This window comes from Ammospiza nelsoni, chromosome 13 (genome assembly GCF_027579445.1).
Source record: "Ammospiza nelsoni isolate bAmmNel1 chromosome 13, bAmmNel1.pri, whole genome shotgun sequence".
Taxonomy (NCBI): Eukaryota; Metazoa; Chordata; class Aves; order Passeriformes; family Passerellidae; genus Ammospiza; species Ammospiza nelsoni.
In genome coordinates this window covers 20,758,965-20,776,931 of record NC_080645.1, presented here as the reverse complement: position 1 = coordinate 20,776,931, position 17,967 = coordinate 20,758,965, and the positions used below count along the sequence as shown (strand labels likewise).

Sequence of the window (17,967 nt, the reverse complement as noted above, 5' to 3'; positions counted from 1 at the left end):
ATAAATTCCTGCACAAATCATGATTGGCTTTAAGAGCCAGCTGAGATTGAAGATTTTAATTGCCCAAGTGCCTGAGAAGCGACTCTGTGTGAACACAAAGGTCAGCCCAGAGAGGCCACCACAAATATCAAAGCTGCCAGGGCCACGTGGACTCAGGAAATTTGTTTTCTGTTTTCCTGCAAATAAGCAGCAGCAAAAAAAAATAAGAAAAAAAAAAAAAGTATTTAAGTGAAGCAAATGGCTTTTTGTGTTTGACATGCAGACCTTTAGAGGGATGGGAGGAAACAAATATGCTCTGATGGTGAGGAATATAAAACATTGAAATACAAAACATTGACCTGCACAGCAGCTTTTATAAAATCCACAGCATCCAGCAGTTGTAATAATTTCCTATTAATTTCCATCAGCAGAAATGATAAGAAACACAATAAATGATGGCCCAAGTGAGAAGGGCTCAGAAAATCCAGGCAGGGAGGGTTTTTGGGGTGTAATTGCTTGGATTCAGGGATTGGGCTGCTGCTCCAAGATTCCCCAAAACCAACAAAGTAGATTTTGGCAGCAATCTTACCCTGCATGGAAATGTCCCAAAACAAAGCCCAGATGTCCAAAGGTAAAATCAGCAGCAGGGAAAAAAACTGGGAGTTTAAATTAAAAGGAAAACTGCCCGATGATGGAACAGGACAAGTTTAATTCCAGTTTTAACTGTTGTCTTAATCTGCAAACCAATTTATTCTAAATTTTTAGAATTCTGCAAGAGTTTTTATTCAGATGATTTTTAAACTGCAAATCACAATTTATCCCAGATCTCTGAAATCCTGAAAGGTTTTTGGGGATTTTTGAGGTGTTTTTTAGGGGTTGTTTGGGGTTTCTGTACATTTGGGGTTTTTTAATTGCTTTCTGCTGTCCTTTAGGGAAACATAAAGACAAACATCACAAAAACCTAAGAAAAATTGGCTCCATGGAAGTGCTTTAAATCAAGCAGCAGTAGCAGAAGTGGCAGAGCAGAAACCCCCAGGTTTCATTCTCCATCATCATAAACTCGGCCTTTTTTTGTGCCTTAAAACTAAGCCAGTTTCTTCCTAGTTCAAAACCAGTTATAAAAGCAAAAAATTAACTCTCCTAAGCCCCAGATAAGCTTGTTTGACCTGCAGCTCAGGCAAGAGGCAGGGCTGTATTAATGCCTCTCACTGAGCAGCCTTTTATCTTGAGAAATCTTCCAAATTCAGGCAAAGCCGCCTTTGGTCCCAGCTGCACAACTATTTCTGTTCCAAACCAGCTCCTTTTGCTCAAAGTGTGTCAAATGTTCCTTCCCTGAGTGTCTGAGCAGCCTGGAGCAGCTCAGGGCACTGGGAATTCCATCCAGGCTCACAAACTCTCATCATTTAACTCCCAGGCTAAATGAGCTGGGGCAGCCCTGTCACAGGGAGGAAAAGCAATCAATAAAGGGGATTTTCAGGCAAAAAAAAAGGGGTTTTTCCCTGGTTTTGGAATGATTTGGGCATGGCTCAGCGAGCTGGAAGCCTCTTCAAAGCAGGTCACAGCTTCTCAGGGCAGAAATTGAGGATCTGGCAGCAGAACTTGCCAGGAGTGAGGAGGTTTTAGCTCCACAACATAACAGTGAGTTGGAAGTTTCACAGCCTGGGCTCTGGAGTATCTCAAATTAGGGAATGAAGGATGAATTTATGCTTCATTATGCTCCTGAATTGATCAGAGTCCCACAGCTTGCACAGGGTGGGACAGAGCTGCTCCTCCTACCTGGCCATCCTCACCATGCCTGGATGGAGCCAATTTGTTCCTACTAAAGCCTCCCAGCCTCCTTAGAAACATTTCAAATCACACATTTCCCCCCTAAAAAGGGGAGGAGAAATTTGTGGACACGCTCCAGCAGTTTAAACTCACCTGCTTCACTTTTATATTTTTATCAAAGCTTAATGACATCCAAGATGTTTGAACTGAAAGCACTGGGGTTGAGCAGCCTTACACGGCACTAAAGGCAGGCAGAGAAAAACTCTTTGCTACTTAAATTGCCTTTAAAAATCCACTTCCACCTTGCCAGGATACATTTCAAATAAAATCCTGAACCTCACACTTTTGTGAGCTGATTTTCACAAGGCCTGAGGAGTCAGGGCAGGAATTTTTACCCAGCAGCTCCTTTTGCAAAATCAGGCCAAGTTTCTTCTCTGTGTTAATTTAACAGCACCAAAAGTTGCAAAATTAAAAAGGAAGAAATTCCAGGCAGGAACTGAGCTCCTACAAAAACCTGGAGCTGGGCAGAGCCATCAAATTCGCCCTTAAAATCCTACAAATGTCCATGGATATGAAGAACCAAGTGCATTCCCAATTTCTGTGCCCCTGGCAGCCCTGGGGATGTCACAGGACACATGGGAAGGAAAGAAGAGAGGAAGCTTTGTCCTTCAGGCTGAAATCTTTGGGATAAAAGGTAAAAAAATCCCATTTCTAGAAGCCAAGGAGGTGCTGTGAATCAGACCCATGAAATCCAGGGGTAAAGCAGGGCAGGAAAGCCCTGGAGCAGGGTGGAAGGACAGGCAGGGAGCTGAGCAGAGGGAACAGAGCTGACAGGACAGGGGAGGAGAGAAGGGCAGCACACAAAGGTTCAGGGAACAAAAAACTGCAAAAGCAGAAACCAACCCAGGGAAAAACGTGGAGGAGCAGTGACAGCAGGAAATGAATTCCTCAGGATCCAGGAGAGGGGAAACGCAGAACACTGAGAGGATGAACCCGTGTGCAGCCCTGCCCTGACTGCAATTCCAGCTGCCAGCAGGGTTAATGAACCAAAATCCTCATTTCTCTGCCATCCTTAGGGAGCTCTGAGGTGCAGGGTGCCCAGGGAACTCAGCAGCTCTCAGGGCACCCTTCAATGCCCCAAGCTCAGCCCTGTGGGGTCAGTTTGGTGCTCAGGGCATTTCCAGGAGCTGGGTCTGAAGCAGAGCTCAGAGAGTTCTAACTGGGAATGTTCCCCTTGGATTTGTGGTGGGCACCTGAAGGGAAAGGCAGCTGCAGTGTGTTTCCCAGCACAGCTGATTTTCCTGCAGCTCCTTCCTGCAGCTCTCCCCCAGCAAATGCTGAGTGTGAGCTCTCAGGGCCTCGGGAAGAGACAACCAGAGGGTCAGACCTGGGTCCAGCAGGATTTGGGATAATCCCACTCAAAAAGACTGATATTGGATCAGCAGCTGCAACTGATGGACCCCAAACCCACTGAGAGCTGACCCTGCAGGTGAGGGACCCCAAACCCACCTGAGAGCTGACCCTGCAGGTGAGGGACCCCAAACCCACCTGAGAGCTGACCCTGCAGGTGAGGGACCACAAACCCATCTCAGAACTGACCCCATGAGTGACAAACACCAAACTCATCCCAGAACTGACTCCATGAGTCAGTCATGATAAAACCCAAACCCATCCCAGAACTGACCTTACAAGTGACAAATTCTAAACCCATTCAGAACTGACCCTGCAGGTGAGGGACCCCAAACCCACCTGAGAGCTTACCCCGCAGGTGAGGGACCACAAACTCACCTCAGAAGTGACCCTACACGCGACAAACCCCAAACTCAATCCAGAAGTGACCCTGCAGGTGACAAACCCCAATCCCACCCAGCACTGACCCTGCAGGTGACAAACCACAAGCCCATCCCAGCACTGACCCTGCAGGTGACAAACCCCAATCCTACCCAGCACTGACCCTGCAGGTGACAAACCCCAATCCTACCCAGCACTGACCCTGCAGGTGACAAACCACAAGCCCATCCCAGCACTGACCCTATGAGTGACAAACCCAAACCCATTTCAGACCCTGCAGGAGACAAACCCCAAACTCATTCAGAGCTGACCCTGCAGCAGACAAACCCCAAGCACCCTCGGCTGCCGTGGTGCCCGGTGTGTGCCCGCTCACCTCCGAGGCTGCTCTCGTGCCAGGCGGGGCAGTCCGGCCGTGCCCCCGCGGTGCCCGCTCACCTCCGGGGCTCCTCTCCTGCCAGGCGGGCTCTCCTGCCGTGCCCCCGGGCCGCGGCTGCTGGCGCTGTCCCTGCTCCCGCTGCCGGCCGAGGGGGACAGTCAGAGCCACCCGCACGCCGCGTCCCTGCCGAGCCCCGCTGTCCCCCGGCTCCCCGCGAACCCGGGGCCGCCCGGTCCCACTCCCGGTCCCGACCGAGCGGGGGAATTCATTCATTTCCGCGCCCTCCGGCCTCCCCCCGACCCCCTGTAGAACACCGCGGGGCCCTCCCCTGCTGTCCCCGCCGCCCGCCCCGTTCCCGCTCCCGGGGCTGCCCCCGGCCCCCCCTCCCCGGTGCCGCCCCCGCTCCCCCCGCCGGGCCCGGGCCCGCCCCCCCTCCCGGGCGCTAGGCCGCGGCGGCGCGGGCGGCGGCTCACCGGTGTCGGGGGGCGGCGGGGGCCCGGCGAGGTGCGGGGCGCGGCGGGGACGGGCCGGGGGCGGCGGGGGCCGGCGGGGACCGGCGGGGCGGCGGCGGCAGCGCGGGACGGGGCGGCGGAGCGGCCTCTACTCGCGGCGGCGCAGGGCGGCCATGGCGTGACGTCATCCGCGCGCGACGGGGCCCGGCGGCGCGAGGCGAGGGGAGGGGGGAGCGCGCGCTCTGACACCCCCCCTCCCCCCGGTCTCTTAAAGGGGCCGCGCACGGCATGGACGGAGCGCAGGTGTGCGCGCACAGCTGGACGCGTGAACGCGCCAACATCTGCACATGGGGCGTGTGCGGGCGGGCACGTGGAGGGGCAGGGATGTGCCAGGTTCCAGATGTGCCGGGGTGGCACACGCGCACAGGGACGGGGCACCCGCGTGCCGCAGGATCGGGGAATGTTCGGGAGCTCTGGCAGGGACACCTGGGGCAGGTGACACAGGGACACATCCAGGTGGCTTTGGGATGGCTCCAGACAGGAGACCGCACATCCCTGGGCAGCTGTGCCAGGGCTGTGCCACCCTCCATGGGCACAGGCTCTCCTCGCGTTCAGAGGGAGCCTCTCGTGGTTTGGTTCGTGGCCAGCGCAGCTCCTCCTGTCCCTGGGCACCCTTGGGAACAGCCTGGCACCGTCCTGTGACACCCACGGGAGCGTTCGTACGGATTGATGGCACCCTGTCAGCCGGACCTTCCCCGAACGGACCCGCCCGGCTCCCGGTGCCCCCTCAGCCGGACCCGCCCGGCTCCCGGTCCTTCCTCAGCCGGACCCGCCCGGCTCCCGGTGCCCCCTCAGCCGGACCCGCCCGGCTCCCGGTGCCCCCTCAGCCGGACCCGCCCGGCTCCCGGTGCCCCCTCAGCCGGACCCGCCCGGCTCCCGGTCCTTCCTCAGCCGGACCCGCCCGGCTCCCGGTCCCTCCCCGGCCGGACCGGACCCATTAGGCCCGGCGGGCAGAAGGGTGCGGCCTGGGGAGGGAGGAGCCTCTGTGACAGGTACATAAGGGCAGGTGAGGCGGACGGGTTTGATCCTCGGGAGAAGAGCTGCTGTTCCCTGGAGGTGAGGGAATGGGAGCTCTGCTGGACCCCCATGAGGCTCCTGGCTGGAGATACCCCTGGATCAGCAGGGCTGGGGTGCTCCCATGGGTGTCCCTGGCCCCAAAGCCCCGGTGCCCTCTCCCAGAGCCCAGGGCTGCTGTCTCACCTTTGCTCCAGCGCTGACTCAGCCCCCGCGTGTCCCTTTGCGCAAGAGCCCTGCTGGCAGGGGACTCTGGCCGGGCGGCCACCGCTGGCCTGGCCCCGGCCAAAGGGCAGGACCAGCCCCTGTAAAGGCAGCGGGTGACAGAGCTCTGGCTCAATTCTGTCACCGGCATTGCCAGCGGGGAGATCTGGAGCAGACGGGAGTTGAAAGCAGCAGAAGAACCCCTGGAGCGGAGTTGGACGTGCTGGTGGAAACAGATCTTGAGCTGACGGGAGCCACTGTCCTTCCTCCCCGCAGGCTGCTCCGTGCCCCTTGGAAGATGGACTACGCCAAATCCCTGAGCCAGCGCCTGGCTGCCCCCGTGTCCAAGTAAGTGCCATGGACCCCCTGTCCCCAGCATGGGGGACATCCCCCAGATCCCTCCCTGGGTGCTGTCACTGCCAGGGGGTCCCGCTGCCTCTCAGAACACCCCAATCCCTGTGTCCCTTCCCAGATGTGTTTCAGCCAGCGCCTCCATGACCCAGCAGCTGCTGGCGGGCCCGGCCCCACGGCCCAAGCCCTACCGCGTGTGCAACGGGGACCGCAGCGTGCGCAAGGGCGTCATGGCCCCCAGCCTGGCCGAGCTGCTGCGCCAGGTCTGTCTGTCTGTCTGCCCCTCTGTCCATCTGTCTGGGCTCTGTCTGCCCGCCCAGGGCCTGCCCCCAGCCCTGCTGACCCCCAGCCCCTCCACAGGCCCAGAGCGCCCTGGCCCTGCCCGCGCCCATCGCGCTGGTGCTGGATGAGGACGGCACGGCTGTGGAGACAGAATCCTTCTTCCGGACCCTGGAGGAGGGCACGGCCCTGATGGCCCTTAGCAAGGGGCAGAGCTGGACTGCCCCCAAGGTGAGGGACCCCTGAGGGGCTGGTTTGTCCCCTCATGCTGAGGTGGGATTGGGAGGGTGGGGTGCAGCAGGTGACCGCGGTGCTGCTGCTCCACAGACACGTGGCTACCAGGTGAGCCTGTCCCGCAAGCCCCCGCGCAGGATCGACGTCGCCTGCGTCACCTTCGACCTGTACAAGACCCACCCGAAGGACCTGGGCTGCCTCAACGTCAAAGCCACCCTGTATGGCACCTACAGCATGTCCTACGACCTGCGCTGCTACGGGGCCCGGCGCCTGGTGAAGTGAGTGCGGGGGTTTGGGGACACAGGGGACACTCTGGGGACAGGGGCACTGCCCAGCCCTGCCGTGGCACGCTGACCCCTCTCTCTCTGCCCAGGGAAGCCCTGCGCTGGGCACTGTTCAGCATGCAGGCCACGGGCCACGTCCTGCTGGGCACCTCGTGCTACATGCAGCAGCTCCTGGATGCCACCGAGGAGGAGCAGAAGGAAGAGGAGAAGAGCTCGCTGCCCCTGCAGAACCTCCTGCCCTGCAGCCTCCCCGCCCTGCCCTACAAGAAGATGTCACAGTGAGGCTGGCTGGCCTGGCCTGTCCCCTCTGCTGTACCCCCAGCCCTCGGGGGTCTCAGCACCCCGCTAGGTCAATGCCTGGGCAGAGGCTGCCACGGTGCCTGGCACAGCCTCTCCTTGCACTCCGCTGGCTGAGTGTGGCCAAGCCTGCTCTGGAATAGCTGCTGCTCTGTAAATATATTTATTTAAGTAAAGTTCTCCTGACTTCAGCCGTGTTTTGTGTTGTCTTTGTGGGGGGGACACCCAGGATGCTTAGCCCTTGCACTGCTTGGCACCCTGAGCTGGTGGTGGTGTAAGAGGTGCCAGGAGGGAACCTGTCGCAAGCGCTTCCCCAGGGGAGCTGCTGCCTTCATCATCATCCTCCTCCTCCCTGGCACCAGAGCCTGGCTCCCACTCCTTGGCACAGAGCTGCGACACCCACAACCCCAGTAATGGGGCTAACCCCAAAGCCCTGGCCTGTGGCAGCTGGCACCACGCCTGCCCTTGCTCCCTTTAAAGGGATGAGAGATCTCCTGGTGCCCCTGCCTGTGCAGGGCTGGCACACAGGGAGGGACACGAGGGGGTGTTCTGGTGCCTGGGGTCCCCAGCCCCATTGGCAGCTCTGGGCAGGGGCAGTCCCTGTGCCCACCCCAGCCTTGCACAACCCTGGGTGCTGCTGCTGCTGGCCTGGCCAGGTCTGGGGGCATCCCAAGGGCCCAGCAGCTCCAGGGATACCAGCTGGGAAACAAACAGGGCTGGGGGCACTGGGCTGGCCTTTGGGGACTGTCCCTGACACAGAAAGATCCTGAGGCACCATCCCTGCCAGAGAGGGTGGGAGGGAGGGGAACAACCCACTGCCCGCCTCCGCTGGACTGGGAATACTGGGAAGCACTGGGATGAGCTGTGGGCAGGTGAGGAGCCATGCTCTGGGGGGTCCTTAGGGCCATCCTCCCCTGTCACCCTGTGGGGGACACCTGACCTGAGCCACACTCACCTGGGCACCCACAGCAGGGTCTGGAGCTGCAGGCAGGGACTGCTCCTGTGGCAGAGACCGGGCCCCACCCGGCGCTGTGGGGCTTAATTACCTTGATAATTAATGAGCCATCAGCACCAGCTGAGCCCCATCTGGGAGCAGCACTTTGCCCCATGGCTGCTGAAGGTGCCACCCGGGGACAGCGCTGGGACATCATGCCCTGTCCCTGCTGTCACCGTGGCTGTACACACCCCATGTCCCCATGGCCCAGCCCCTCGGGGGGCTGCTGGTGGCTGTGCCAGCCCCCACAGTGTCCCCCACCCCACACAGGTGTTTAGCAGACATATTTATTTCTGTACACACTTATTTATACACGCAGTTCCCAGAGCAGCTCCATCCTCACAGGGTCTGCTCTGCAGTGGGGACACCCCCAGATTTCCTGGGGTGCCGTGCCCGCCACCCCAGCCCCGTAGTGTCTACGGGGCAAAGCCCCCTGCAGGCCCCAGGGCAGGGCCACGCACAGTCCTCCTGCCTCAGTTTCCCCCGGGGGCACAGGTGGGGGCTGACCCCACCTCCAGTGTCCTCATCGCCCAACCCGGGTGAACTTTGGGGCTCTCCAGATGCCAAAGCTCCCCCGGTGGAGCCTCCGGGGGGGATCCTCCATCACCCCAACCCCTGCACAGGGAGGGTGTCAGGCACCGGTCCCATCCCCCAGCCCCTGCAGCCCCCCGCGCGGTGCCGGGGGGCTCTGGGGGGGCTACTTGACGTGCTCGGCGGCGTGGGAGGAGCAGTAATACTTCTTGTGGGCGATGAAGGTGGACAGGCTGCTGAACTTGATGTTGCACAGGCGACAGTACCTGTGGTTCCCGTTGGGCACCGGGCCGGGCACGGCCTTGCCCGGGGGCGTCTGCACCCCCCTGTCCGTGTAGGCGGGGGGCGTGGGGGGATTGCGGGGGGCTTCCCGCAGAGCCTCGGGGGCTGCGGGCGAGGCGGGCGAGCCGGGGGGCCGCGGGCTGTCCCTGCTGTCCCTGCCCTCCTTGGCGCTGTCCCGGCGGAGGCGAGGGCCGGGCGGGCGCGGAGGGGACGCGGTGGGCAGCGGGGGCTCGGGCGTCCTGCTGGCACCGGGCGCCTCCGGTGGTCCCGGCTTGGCCACGAAGAGCCCGTGGGCGTTTCGGAAGTGCTCCAGGAGGTCGCCCTTGATGGCCCCGTTGAGGGGACAGTAGGGACAGGCGGCCAGGGGACCCTTGGCCCCCGGCGGTGGCAGGGAGCCCTTGGGGTGACGCTGCAGCGAGTCCGCCCCAGGGTAAGGGATGCCGGGGCTGCCCGCCGGGGCCGCCCTCACCCGCACCCCTCCTTCGGGGTCCCCTTCACCGGGGCTGCCGGGGCTGTGCCGGCCCTTGAGGGGGGCGGCCATGGCGCCCTTCATCTTCTGCAGGTGCTCCAGCGTGCGCGGCTGCAGCGGCGTGGCCGGGCACTGGTACTTCTTGTGCGCCAGGTACGCGTCCAGGCTGTTGAAGCTGATGCGGCACGCCGTGCACTCGTGGTAGTCGGCCAGGGGCAGCAGCGGCGCCGGCGCCGGTACCGGTGTGGGTGCCGGCTCGCTCTGCCAGCGCGGCTTCTTGCTCAGGTCGATGGGACCCTCGGCGTCCATGGGGCCGGCGTGGGGCTCGGGGGCGGCCGCGGGCGGCTCTGCGGGCGGCGGCTCCGGGGCCGGCGGGGGCTCCGCGGGGCGGCGAGCGGCGCCGTGGATCTCGTAGAGCTTGCGGCGCTTGCGGGTGCGCAGGGGCTGCGGCAGGAAGGGCACTTTGGGGGCGGCGGGGCGGCGCAGGGGGGGATCGTGCCGCGAGGCACAGTAGAAGCGCTTGTGCACCACGTAGGTCTCGTGGCGGCTGAAGCGGATGTTGCAGGCCTCGCACAGCGTCTTGCTGGGGTCCTCGTCCCCCTCGTCGCCCGCCGAGCTGCCGGGGCTCTGGCTGTCCTCGCTGCACCGCCCCGAGTTCCCTTCTGCCTCGGGGGACCCCGCTTTGGTGCCCCCATCCTCAGCCTTGCCCTCCGGTGTGGCGGATGGCGGGGTGGCATCGCGCCCGGCGTCCTCCCCGTCCCCCGATGCCGGGCCCTGCCCGTTGCCTGTCGGGGGGGACAGCAGCGTCCCCGGGGCCAAGGGACCCTTGGGTGCCCCGGGAGGAGCTTTGAGCTTGCGTGCCCCGGGGGGGCTGTCCTCGGCCAGGTGCCGGCTGGAGCAGTACAGGCGCTTGTGCACGTAGTAGTTGTTGATGTTGTTGAAGGTGATCTCGCACTCGAAGCACGTGGCGCCCTTGGGCACCGGCGGCGAGCCCGTGTAGATGGCGGGTGGCACCGTGCCCCCGTGGCCCTGCTTCAGCCGGCTGTGCACCAGCTCCGACATCTTGGCCAGGATCTCCGAGGCCTGCGGCACCACGGCGGCCTCGTGGCCGAACACGTACTGCGGCAGGAACACGGTGCCGCCCGCCGTGCCCGTCCCCGGCTCGCTGGGCACGGGGCTGGAGCCCGGCGTGGGGCTGGCGAGCTCCGACTTCACCTTGGCCGAGGCCAGGCTGCGGGGGGACGAGGTCCGGGAGCCGCCCTCGGGGCTGCCGGCCCCCTCCCCGCTCCTGGGCGCCTCCGCCTCGCTGGCCGGGCTGCCCGCCGGCTCCTCCTTGATGCGCACGGGCTCGCCGGCCGTGGAGGAGGAGGAGGATGAGGAGGATGCCGATGAAGGCCCTTCCCCGTTCTGAGGCTGGGCTGGGGGTGAGAGTTTGCCGGCCCGGGGGTCGGGGGGCGAGGCGGGCGGTGCCGGTGGTGTCGGTACCGGAGCGGTGTCGGGGCCGGGCAGCACCACGTGCGGCGGCAGGGCCGGCAGCGCCTCGGGCAGGAACGCGCCCAGGCTGCACTTGCGCAGGGACGCGTTGTTCGGCTGGCTCAGCCCTGCAGGGGGACAGAGGGGACAGTGTCACCAACAGAACCAGCACAGGGATGATCAGCACTGGCGTCACCGAGAGCACCAGCATGGGGTGCTGCCCTGTCCCCCCGTTATGACACCCCCAGGGCAGGATCCTCACCCCGTTCCCTGTTCCACACATCCTGGCAGAGGGATGTTTGCCATGTCCTATTCCCAACACCCCTGGCACCCCGTTCCCCATTCCCAACATCCTGGCACAGGGACAATGTACCATTCCCACCTCCCTTCCCACCAGCAGGCCCAGCTGGGGACAAGCCCTGGGTGACAGTGCCATCCCATGTCACCCCATGGCCACAGCCCCAGGACTCACCAGCAGCGAGGGATTTGGCAGCAGGAAGGGCTGACCCAGGTGAGAACACCTCGCCCTTGGAGCCTGGCTGGCAGATCATGTGGTTGGTGACCAGGTGGCTGTACAGGATGTCCCGCGTGGTGGAGATGAAGCCACAGCTGTGGCAGACACCTGAGGGGACAGAGCACGGGGCTGAGCGAGCAGGGCAGGAGGGACAGTGCCCATCCCTGGGTGGCATAGGGCTGTCCCCGTGGGTCACTCACCGTTCAGGGTGTCCGTGTGCACCTTCAGGTGCCGCTCACAGTTGGCCTTGGTGGTGAAGGCGGACAGGCAGATCAGGCAGACAAACGGCCGCTCTCCTGCCGGACAGATGGACACAGTGCTGAGGGGAGGGGGACAGGGACTATGGGGACACCCACAGAGCCACCCCACAGGGCCAGCTCCCTCTGTCTCTACAGGTCTGAGATGGGGGAAGACCTACAAGCGAGCAGTGCCAAACCAGTGCCCCAAACCAGCTGGGGAGAGCCTCATCCCACTGCTCGGCGTGCTCCAGCCCTGCATCCTCCCTGCCCCTCCAGCAGCCCAGCCTCCTCTAACCGGTCACCATGCTGCCACCCCAAAGCCTCCAGACCAGGGGTGCCATGCCATGCCATGCCGTGCCATACCGCTATGGCTGCGCATGTGGATCTCCAGGGAGCTGGCACTGGGACAGCTCTTCTTGCACTGAGGGAAGGGGCAGACCCTCTCGTTGGGGTAGGTCTCCTTGGGCTTCTCGTCCAGCGCGGGGGAGCCGGCGCGGGCGCTCTGCCGGCTGGCACAGTAGTACATCAGGTGCGCCTGCAGGTTGCGCTCGCTGCGGTACCAGATCCCGCAGTCCTTGCACGGGAACACGTCCTCTGTGGAGAGCAGGGGACAGGGACATCGCTGTGTGACGGGCTGGGGACAGGGACATTCCTGTGGGACCGGCTGGGGAGCCCCGCAGGGCTGTGGTGCTGTGTGTGTCTCCCCGCATGTTCCTCTCTGCGTGTCCCTCCCAGCGTGTCCCTGTGTGTCCCTTCCCGTGTGTCCTTCTCCACGTGTCCCTCCCTGCCTGTCCCTCCCAGCGTGTCCATACAAGCATGTCCCTCTCTGTGTGTCCCCCCTTGTGTCCCTCTTTGCATGTCCCTCTCCGTGTGTCCCTCCCTGCATCTCCCTGTGTGTCCCTCTGCACTTACCCTCTCCATGTGTCCCTCCCCCCATGTGTCCCTTTCCGTGAGTCCCTCCCCGTGTGTCCCTCCCCGTGTGTCCCTTCCCAAGTGTCCCTCCCTGCCTCTCCCTCCCCGTGTCCCCCCGGCCTCACTGTTGACCACGGCGGTGGCCAGGATGGCGGCCATGCCGGCCTGCTGTGGCAGCAGCTGGATGTCGGAGTGCAGCGCCGCCGGGTACGGGGACTCGCCGGGCTCGGCTTTCACGCCGTGCTTGGGGACAGCCGGCGGCTCTGCCACCACCAGGGCGCTCAGGGGCTCGTCCTCCCGCAGCGCCCGCGTCGTGCGGCACCACAGGGCCTCGTCTGCAGAGGGGACAGCGGTGAGCGGGGACACCGCACCCCGTCCTGCCCGCCTGGCCCGGCCCCTCCGTCCCGCCCTGTGCCCGCGGTCCCGGCTCGGCCGCTGCTCCCTCCCGGCCATGGCCTGGAGATGGCGGTGTCTGCCCGCGCTGAGCCCGCACCGCCCTCCCGGAGCCGCTCGGGCTCGTGCCCGGGTCTGCAGATATCCCGGTGCCACCCCTGCCACATCCCGGTGCCACCCCTGCCACATCCCGGTGCGACCTCTGCATCCAACCCCGTGCAATCCCTGTGTGATCTCTGCATCCATCCCTGTGCAATCCCTGTGTGATCTCTGCACCCATCCCTCTGCCATCCCCGTGTGATCTCTGCATCCATCCCTGTGCCCATCCCTGCATCTATACCTGCATCCATCCCTGCCACATCCCTGTGCGATCTCTGCATCCATCCCTGTGCAATCCCTGTGCGATCTCTGCATCCATCCCTGTGCCCATTCCTGCATCCATCCCTGTGCAATCCCTGTGTGATCTCTGCATCCATCCCTGCCACATCCCTGTGCGATCTCTGCACCCATCCCTGTGCCCATTCCTGCATCCATCCCTGCCACATCCCTGTGCCCATCTCTGCACCCATCCCTGTGCCCATTCCTGCATCCATCCCTGCCACATCCCTGTGTGATCTCTGCACTCATCCCTGCCACATCCCTGTGCCCATCTCTGCATCCCTGCATCCTTACACCCATCTCTGCACTCACCCTTCTGCCAATCCTTGTGCCCATCCCTGAACCTTTGTGCCCATCTTTACAACCATCCCTGGATCCATCCCTGTGCCCATCCTTGCTCCCATCTCTATGCCCATCCCTGCTGATACCCTCCCCAGCCCCACTGGCTGCAGCCACCCAGGGAAGCTGGGACAGGGACAAGCCCAGGGACAGCCATCAGTGGGACAGGGCACACAGATGGGGACCCCTCCCACCCACCCCCAGTGCCCCCAGTACCAACCCTTCCTGTAGATGACGGCGTTGGCATCGGGCTCTCGGGGCACGAGGGGCAGCAAGGACAGCCAGCAGCTCTCGTCCCCCAGCACCAGTGTCAGGGGGGGGCTCTGTGGGGCAGGGACAGGGGTCAGCACTGGGGTCACACTGAGGTGGGGTCACATCCTCCCCAAAATGGGCTGGGGTCACACTGAGGGGCTGCCAGGGGGTCACAGCACTGTCCAAAATGTGCTGGGGTCACTGAGGGGCTGCCAGGGGGTCACAGCACTGCCCAAATGGGGCTGGGGTCACACTGAGGGGCTGCCAGGGGGTCACAGCACTGCCCAAAATGTGCTGGGGTCACTGAGGGGCTGCCAGGGGGTCACAGCACTGCCCAAATGGGGCTGGGGTCACACTGAGGGGCTGCCAGGGGGTCACAGCACTGCCCAAAATGTGCTGGGGTCACTGAGGGGCTGCCAGGGGGTCACAGCACTCCCTGCTCAGCCCGTGCCCAGCTCAGCCTCTCTGCATTCTAATGAATATTAATGAGCACAAGGGGGGGAAAATTAATCTCCCTGATCCTCCGATGGCTGCTGCAGTAACGATATGAAATCTAATTATCCATCCCAATATTTCCAACCCCTCCAACTCAGCCTGACAGTCACAGCCAGTTGGGGCCTTATCACTGCCAGGAGCCGAGTGCCGGCAGCCTGATAAAGCCCCCAAGACATGTGTGTGACACTGACACATGTGTGTGACACACTGGCACATGGGTGTGACACACCGGTGCACGTGTGTGACACTTGCACGAGGGTGTGACACATTGGCACAAGGGTGTGACACACATGTGTGACACACTGGCACACAGGCGTGGCACACTGGTGCATGTGTGTGACACACTGGCACATGGGTGCAATGCTGGCACAAGGGTGTGACACACTGGCACACGGATGTGGCACGCAAGTGTGACACTGCCACAGGTGGGTGCACCTCCCTTGCCCCTGTGAACACGGGAAATGGGGCTGGGGGCTTTGGGACCCCAGGGTCCCTTGGGAATTCTGTTCCCGGCATGGGGACACCCCTGCCTGGAGGGGCTGCCTGCACTGCACCCCAAGGTGCCCCCAGCACCCCGGGGTGCCCAGCCCAGCTCCCCACGGCGGCCTCAGCCCGGCGTGAAGCCCTCCCTTGTTCTCCCTGAACAAAGAGGTCGCTGTGTGGCTGCACGGCCCGATAACCATCGCACTACCATCTGAAACCTGAGCTGCTCCGCATCCGCCGGCAGCGCATCCGCACGGCCCTGCCCGGCCCTGCCCGGGGGGACACGGGCACCCGGGGGCTGGGGACAGTCACAGAGGGGCTTCACTGCCCTCGGCACCCTGAGATGTCTGCAAGAGGCTTTGCACACCCTCCTGTGCAAGGATCTTTTGGGGGAACCCTCTGGGAGCAGGTGGGGGCGAGTAGGCATCTTCCTCCTCCTCCTCATCCTCCGGCTCTTTCTCCCTTTCCCTCATCCCATGGGACACACGGTGCTCCACACCACGGAATATCAAAGCCACCCAGTGCTCCCAGCTCCCACCAAAACCCCAGGCTGGGATCATCTCCCACAACTCCACATCTCACCAGCTCCACCTCAGCATAGGGAGGAGGAGGAGGGATGAGGGTGCTGTTTGGGGTTTATTCCCCAGAGATGAAGAGCGGAGCCAGGCAGGATTTGGGGGAGACCCCCTGCACTCCCCCCCAGCGCCGCCAGCAACAAAGAGGAAAGGACCTGAGGGTGACAGCCCCTATCAGGGATGGGGCTGCAATTCCTTCCTCCCTTCCCCGAGCAGAGATAGGGAGGGAGGAGAGTGGCAGAGGAGAGCAGGGCTGGGAATCATCAGCCGGGCTCGATAAGGGAGCTGCTGAAATGGGAGCAAAAATATTTAGACAATAAATGAAGTATCAGAAAAAAGCTGAGCATATCTTGGGGAAATCAATCATCCTGTACCGGGTGTCTGGACACACGGCGCCAAGCGGGAGATAGGGAGCCAAACTGGGCAGATAAGGGTTAATCAAGGATTTAATTCAGCAAAGATAAACGGGCCTGAGCTTAAAAAAAAAAAAAAGAAAGAAAAGAGAAAAAAAAAAAAGAGCAAAGGAGAGAGGAGGAGGAGGAGGAAGAGGTGGGGATGGAGCCAGGGCTTGAGGATCCTGGGCTAGAGCCGCCTGTGTGCGGCTCAGGGGGGATGTGGAGGGAAGGACGTGGCTGGGATGGAGGATCCAGAGCCTAAAAACATCCAGAGTCACACTCATGGCCACCTCCCTCCTCCTCTGCTCCCCCAGTGGTGCCACCAACAGCCATCATCCCCTTGGTGCTCCTCTCCTGCCCCTTCCCTACACCTTTCCAGGCACCACCAGAGTCCCCAGGGAGCAAATCTGAGATGGGAAAAAGCAGATCCCATCTCCCCTGTGAGGAGACAGGTGCCACCAAGCAGCCTGTGCAGAGGGGATGGCAATGTCCTCCTGTCCCCTGCTCTGGGCTGGCAGGGAAACCTCAAAGCAGGAGATTCCCTGAGGAATCTGAGCAGCTCAGGCAGGGACTTCTCTTGCCAAAGAATGTTTCCTCCACCTCACCGTACTCCCTGTCCCCTTGGGATGCTCCCTGTCCCCTCGGGTGCCCCTTACCGTGTCGCCGTGGCCCGGCGATGCCGGCTCGCTGTGGATGCTGCCCGGGAAGGGGCCCCAGGAGAAGCCCTCGGGGAGGCTCCGGCGGCTCCGCACCCGTCTGTGCCCATCCCGCACCTCCAGCTCCAGCTCATCTGTGGGGAGACACGCACAGCATCAGTGGGGTGTGCCCCAAAACCCTCCCAGACTGCAGCACCCCAAATCCCGGGGGTGTGGGACCGCATCTCCAGCTCATCTGTCGGGAGACACGCACAGCATCAGTGGGGTGTGCCCCAAAACCCTCCCAGACTGCAGCACCCCAAATCCCAGGGGTGTGGGCACCTGTCTGGAGCTGCTGGTGAGGGTCCCGTGGGGGGTCCCAGCCCAGCCCGGGGGTCCCAGCCCGGCCCCGGGCAGAGGAAGGAGCGTTTCTCATCCCCGCACCCGAAGTCGCAGCAGCTTCAGGGCTTAATGGCTTTGATTATCTGATAAGGCTCTGGTTTAATGGGTTAGATAACATGTGAATACGCTATGAAGGCTGCTCGAAAATGTTTTAACTGTGCCTTTGTCTTTGGGAGCGCAGATAAGATGGCAGGTAACCAATACCCAGATGGATGTGCCGCCTGCCCCTCCATGGATGCTGCCCCCCAAAACCGAGCAGCTCCCCGGGGACACAGAACGAACCCATCCCGCGTGTGCCCGAGCCCTGCAGGGCAGGACAGAGAGCCCCCCGAGCCCCGAGGGGATGCAGGCAGTCCCGGGTGCCGGGGACAGGGAGGAGGCTGCGCTGGCTGAAGGCAAAATTGCCTCTGGAGCCCGGAGCGCGGGGAGGATAAAGCGATCCCAGGGCTGCGGAGATTGAAATCTGATGTGTTTATTAGCAGGGCTGACATCTGGATCCTCCCGGCGCTGGGGTGAGCTGAGGTGAGCGACTGGGAGCGCTGGGTGGTGTCACCTGCCATGGCCCAGGTGCCACTGCCACCCGCGGGTCCCCTCTGGCCACCCTGGGCACTGCCTGAAGCTCATCCCAGGGGAGCAGCCGGTGCCATCCCGGCAGAACTGGGAGGTGTCCGGACTCCCCGAGGTGTTTGGGGTCACCAGGCTGGTCCCTGCCACCCTGCAGCCCTGTGCAGAGCCCCCAGCCCTGCTGGTGGTGGGCTCTGCCTCAGCCCCCCTGTCCTGCCCACTCCCACAGCCTGGGAGCCCCTGGAGCCACAGTGCTCCCAAAGGCACCCTGGCCATCCATGGAGATCCCAGCTCTGTGTGCAGCTGCGATCTCATCCCTGCAAAGGGGTTTTGGGGATGAGCATGGCACGGGCTGTGCGTGCCCTGCATCCCTGGCACCCTCCTGCCCTGCATCCCCCTGCCCATTTCCTCCAGCACAGGGAAGAGGAGGAGGAGGGATGAAGGAGCTGTTGGGATTTATTCCCTGGCACAAAGTGAGCCTGACAAAGGGTCCATGAAGGACTGGGGCAGGCAGGGAGCAGAGTGACCACCAGCGTGGCTGAGCGGGGCAGTCA

General features: G+C 62.5%; 3 protein-coding genes across 3 annotated transcripts in view; 1 reads left to right on the top strand and 2 right to left on the bottom strand.

Moving 5' to 3' along the window:
• The window catches only part of ZC3H18 (zinc finger CCCH-type containing 18), a 46,218-nt gene extending 40,505 nt beyond the window's left edge, over nucleotides 1-5,713 (bottom strand). Inside the window, exons 1-2 of the mRNA XM_059481733.1 lie at nucleotides 5,626-5,713; nucleotides 3,911-4,051 (exon numbers count right to left, since the gene is read on the bottom strand). The gene's annotated coding sequence lies outside the window, so the exon portion shown is untranslated. The remainder of the gene's footprint in view (nucleotides 1-3,910; nucleotides 4,052-5,625) is intronic.
• A 56-nt stretch (nucleotides 5,714-5,769) lies between these two features.
• CIDEC (cell death inducing DFFA like effector c) lies at nucleotides 5,770-7,279 on the top strand. Its single transcript, XM_059481734.1, has 5 exons — nucleotides 5,770-5,991; nucleotides 6,116-6,257; nucleotides 6,355-6,504; nucleotides 6,601-6,785; nucleotides 6,881-7,279. Exons 1-5 carry the CDS (start codon nucleotides 5,942-5,944, stop codon nucleotides 7,071-7,073), a joined length of 720 nt encoding a protein of 239 aa, XP_059337717.1. The 5' UTR covers nucleotides 5,770-5,941; the 3' UTR covers nucleotides 7,074-7,279.
• A 1,074-nt stretch (nucleotides 7,280-8,353) lies between these two features.
• ZFPM1 (zinc finger protein, FOG family member 1) overlaps nucleotides 8,354-17,967 on the bottom strand; it is a 34,896-nt gene continuing 25,282 nt past the window's right edge. Inside the window, exons 4-10 of the mRNA XM_059481480.1 lie at nucleotides 16,469-16,602; nucleotides 13,833-13,935; nucleotides 12,628-12,837; nucleotides 11,954-12,184; nucleotides 11,552-11,647; nucleotides 11,310-11,459; nucleotides 8,354-10,965 (exon numbers count right to left, since the gene is read on the bottom strand). Coding sequence (XP_059337463.1) covers nucleotides 8,780-10,965; nucleotides 11,310-11,459; nucleotides 11,552-11,647; nucleotides 11,954-12,184; nucleotides 12,628-12,837; nucleotides 13,833-13,935; nucleotides 16,469-16,602 — 3,110 coding nt within the window. The 3' untranslated portion in view covers nucleotides 8,354-8,779. The remainder of the gene's footprint in view (nucleotides 10,966-11,309; nucleotides 11,460-11,551; nucleotides 11,648-11,953; nucleotides 12,185-12,627; nucleotides 12,838-13,832; nucleotides 13,936-16,468; nucleotides 16,603-17,967) is intronic.